General features: G+C 46.9%; 1 protein-coding gene across 1 annotated transcript; it reads right to left on the bottom strand.

Moving 5' to 3' along the window:
• Positions 1 to 1,220: 1,220 nt before the first annotated feature.
• On the bottom strand, positions 1,221 to 3,517 carry LOC130719219 (uncharacterized). Its single transcript, XM_057569851.1, has 4 exons — positions 2,377 to 3,517; positions 1,778 to 1,899; positions 1,550 to 1,699; positions 1,221 to 1,466 (listed from the first exon to the last, which is right to left on the bottom strand). Exons 1-4 carry the CDS (start codon positions 3,515 to 3,517, stop codon positions 1,221 to 1,223), a joined length of 1,659 nt encoding a protein of 552 aa, XP_057425834.1.
• Between the last annotated feature and the right edge of the window lie 379 nt (positions 3,518 to 3,896).

Here is a 3,896-nt window from a genome sequence, read left to right as displayed (position 1 = left end):
TTTGGAGGTAGACAGCATCAACTTCTTGCACTTATCAGCAAGGGCAGCCAAACCGGTGTTCACAGCAGAGCTCTCTTCAACCAAGGTCGCCCTCTCCTTTTCCAGCTTAATCGTCTCTCTTTGAAGCTCACCGAGTCGATCGTCGATACGTGCCAAATAAGAGGCTATCAAGGTCTTCCTGGCAGTCAGTTTGAGAACTTCATCTTTCATATTCGAGATCTGACTTGTACCAGAAGCAACCCGAGCCCCCTTGCTCTTGATGATCTGACCCACATTCTTAGCTTGATCAAAGACAGCCAAGAGTTCAACCAAGAAGGTTTGCAACTCGACAAGGGAAACCGCTAGAGCATGGTCAAGACACTAGCCAATGAGGAAAGTGAGTAGTTCCTTAACCTCATGGCTAGCCTGAGGGTCAGCCTGAACTCGATCGAGGAAGCCTTCAGCAAATATCAGGCTCTTAAGCTTGGCCAGGTTCTCGTTGATTTGATCAGCATTGGCCACCCCACGAGACTCAGCAGTCTCGGCGACGTCGACCTGGAGAGCTGGAGAGTCAAGGTCCAGAGTACCATCGAGAAAACCTTGGATGGCACCAAGAGGGTCCTTGGCAAAGAGAGCATCCAACTTTTCACTAGAAGCATGGGACAAGGTCGTGGTTCTCGAAGAAGCTGAACCTCCCTTGGCTTGTGGGGAAAGGAGAGCCATTCCAGAGCCCTGTTGAACCTTAGGAGTAGGGGAAGCTTGAGTCGAGGTTTGGGCCCCAGCACCAGCAGCATCAGGAGACTTAGGAGAAGGCATGACGCCAATCACTTGGTCAGGCTGAGTGACTGGGGGAACTTGGTCCTCACCACTTTGAACTTCGACGTGTGGCACACTTTGCTCATGGGCAGGAGGGGAAGTGCTCTGAGTATCCTGCGGAGGAAAATTAGAAAGGTTATCTCGACATTCCTTGGTATAATAAGATTCACAACCAGGATGCTGCCAAGCAATTGGCTTTGAATTAAAATAGAACGTCAACTTGTCCCACACAGGGTCCAACTCGCTAGAGACTAAACTCAAACTCGAGGACTCCAAACTGCGCAAAGGACTAGACAGAACGACTGGTGGAAGACTAGGAGGTAACCATGTGGCTCGAGGCACAACCATTTTGGACATACCGACCCTCTGAAGAAGGAGAGTGAGAATCCTTAAGGAGACATAAAGAGAAAGTAAAATATGACAGACTATGACCAACCAAAGGTTACCTTACGAGCAAATTGTTTGAGGGGACTAGAATCTGCTGAACTCTTAGAATGCTGTGAGGACTTGCTACCCGACCCTCTGCCAGACTTGGTTCTGGACTTCTTCTTCTTAGGAGCCTTCTCGATTGGCGTCTTCTCGCCATGCTTGCTAGAGGCTTCGACGTTTGCAGAAACGAGCAGCTCTTCGTGAGGTGGAGGGCTAGAAGCAGAATGCTCTTGCATCTCGACCTAGGAAAGGGAACAAGGCATGAGTAAAACTTGATAGCGTCAGCTTGATCAAAAATCGTCAACATAATCAAGAATATGCAAACTTTGTCAACGGCTGAACCATCACCACCTCCCCCCACCTGAGGTTGGCTTGTGGATTTGGATGGATAGGGCTTACTAACAGTGGAGCCCCTAACACCTTTGGCTCGTTTCTTACTGGCAGAAGTAGTAGGGGTGGCCCCTCGTTTTCGACCCTGGGGCAAGGAAAGGCGTAGCACAACACACGAATAAGCAAAATAGAAAGAAAACACTCTTGCTCAGCCAGAAGGTACCTTGGTTAAGTTAAGCTTGTCAGCCAAACTAACATCGTCATCATCATCATCATCGTCGACTTCAATAGTAACCGGAGGCACTTGATAAGAAGTCTGAGGAGTTGATCGAGGGATGGGTTCAGCTGCAAAAGTTTAAATGGAAATGTCAGATAACCAACAATGCAAAGAAGCCAAGTCGAAATGGTTACTTTGACCAATACGCGCGTTTAGCGATATGTGGTTGAAGATTTCGACCGGCATATATAAAGGATAATTCCAAATGTAGTATTTAGTCCAGGTCACTCGCTTCCGAGGAGGCAACGCCTCATTACAAATGTTCTTTATACTTACATGGTCAACCCACTTGGGAAGGACCAAAGGAAAGGCCAAGGCACACTTGCAGGTAGGCAACGATGGGAACGTAAAGCCAGTTTTTGGAGTGACAAAAGAAAGACCATCCTCATGAGAAGTTATGACCAATCGAGATTTCTTGGCTTTAGATTCCGACTTTTGCCTAAGGACCTGAGCAGTTTTGGCAACAGTTTCCGAAAGTCGAGGTTCTGGAAAATACACTACACCAAAGAATTTCTGAAAAGCGTTGATTTCAACCAGATGCATACCTTTGGTCTTCTTGGGAATCTGGTTCTGCAAAAGAAAAGCATTAGTCATGCACTGAACACAATCCACAAGGTGCATCGAAATTTCAGTCCAATACCCGGACCACCAGGTTTTAAAGGACTTGGTAACGTAATAAGAAGGAACGAAAGGGAAAGGACTAAGGTCGAGAAGCTTCTTGTTGTAATAGTGAACGGTTTTGTTGAAGACGCTGGTCTTGGTGACGACGCCAAGATAAAGGACGAGGGTGCTGTCAAACAAAGTGTTGGCCATATCCTGACTTAGTCCAAACTGTCGAGAAACGAGCTGAGGATTATAGCCACACAGGGTGTGATCGTTACTGGCAAAACCTATCGTTAAAACTCGGGGAGATAGGATGGTTTGCCATAGTTCAAGTTGATGCTGGGAGAGAGCTCCGGGGTCAGGAAGGTTAGGGTATGAATACCTAAGCCATCGAGGGCCATAGGTCGGTTTGCTGTAAGGGGCAAAGCTAGACCGGTAGTGCTTTAGCTCGAGAAACATGCTAAAGTACTTCTTAAAATCGGCTTCGAAGTCGGAAGCATCATAAGGAGGGGTCAAGGTTTCAAGCCGATGAGCATCAATCCTGGTATTAGAGATTACAGGAAAAGTCTTCTTGGCTGGGAGAAAAGATTCAAACACCGCATTCAACCAGAGTTGAAGCAACCAGAGAGGGCCAACAACATTCAAAGAGATGATTTTAGGGTTTCGAATATCAGCCATTGCTTCATTAATCATTTGGTACAAATTTCCAAGAACTAGCCTAGCCAACGCAAGCTTTCGACCTTCGTGAAGCAAGTTAGCTAAAGGAAGTAATTTGGCAGGGATCCTCAAGGATTTAGTGCAGAAAACGTAAGTAGAAAGCCAGTACAAAAGAAAGGCGACATGCTCAGCATCAGACACCTCACCCTCCTCGACATAATGATGTTTAACAAATCGACCGAAGGCCACATTCTCTGTCGAGATTGCGATTGGCGCAGTTGGGGCAGCAGTAGAATGATAATCATCGCCCATGGGCCAAAGGCCAGCAATAGCAGCAACATCGAGAAGAGTCGGGGTAATCATGCCAAAAGGGGTGTGAAAGCAATTAGTAGACCTCTCCCAAAAGTAGAAGGAACTCAGAAGCATGGCCGGGTTATACGAAATCGGTGACCTCGACAATTGGATTAAATCGAAAATTCCGACCTCCTTCCAGTGCTGAGCTTTACAGGCTTCTACTCTATTAAGCCATTTAAGGTAAGCACCGTCATTGGCAGAAGGGTTGAGAGGGGCAGATCGAAAAGCTCGTTTAGGGTCACTCAGGAAGGGCATCCGATAAGAAGATCGAAAAGCTAAAAGAAGCTCCTCCCCTCGAATACTAGGGTGAAAGGTGGCATGTCCCTCAGGAAGACTATCAGGTGCACCCTTTTTTTCCTTTTTCAAAGGACCTAAATTGGCGCGCAAAGTACCATTAACAGTAAAAGGAATGAGTACCTGGGATTTCCAGATGGCTATTTTCTCCTCAGCA

Source organism: Lotus japonicus, chromosome 5 (genome assembly GCF_012489685.1).
Source record: "Lotus japonicus ecotype B-129 chromosome 5, LjGifu_v1.2".
NCBI classification, from domain to species: domain Eukaryota; kingdom Viridiplantae; phylum Streptophyta; class Magnoliopsida; order Fabales; family Fabaceae; genus Lotus; species Lotus japonicus.
This window is presented reverse-complemented; position numbering and strand designations above follow the sequence as displayed.

Bases quoted from the DNA above. Each gene is read 5' to 3' on its own strand.
- LOC130719219 (XM_057569851.1), bottom strand. From the start codon at position 3,517: ATGCTTCTGAGTTCCTTCTACTTTTGGGAGAGGTCTACTAATTGCTTT. The intron at 1,700-1,777 runs GTACCTTCTGGC...TCCTTGCCCCAG, and splicing joins ACAAGCTTAACTTAACCAAG to GGTCGAAAACGAGGGGCCAC. The intron at 1,467-1,549 runs GTTTGCATATTC...TCCCTTTCCTAG, and splicing joins ATGGTTCAGCCGTTGACAAA to GTCGAGATGCAAGAGCATTC.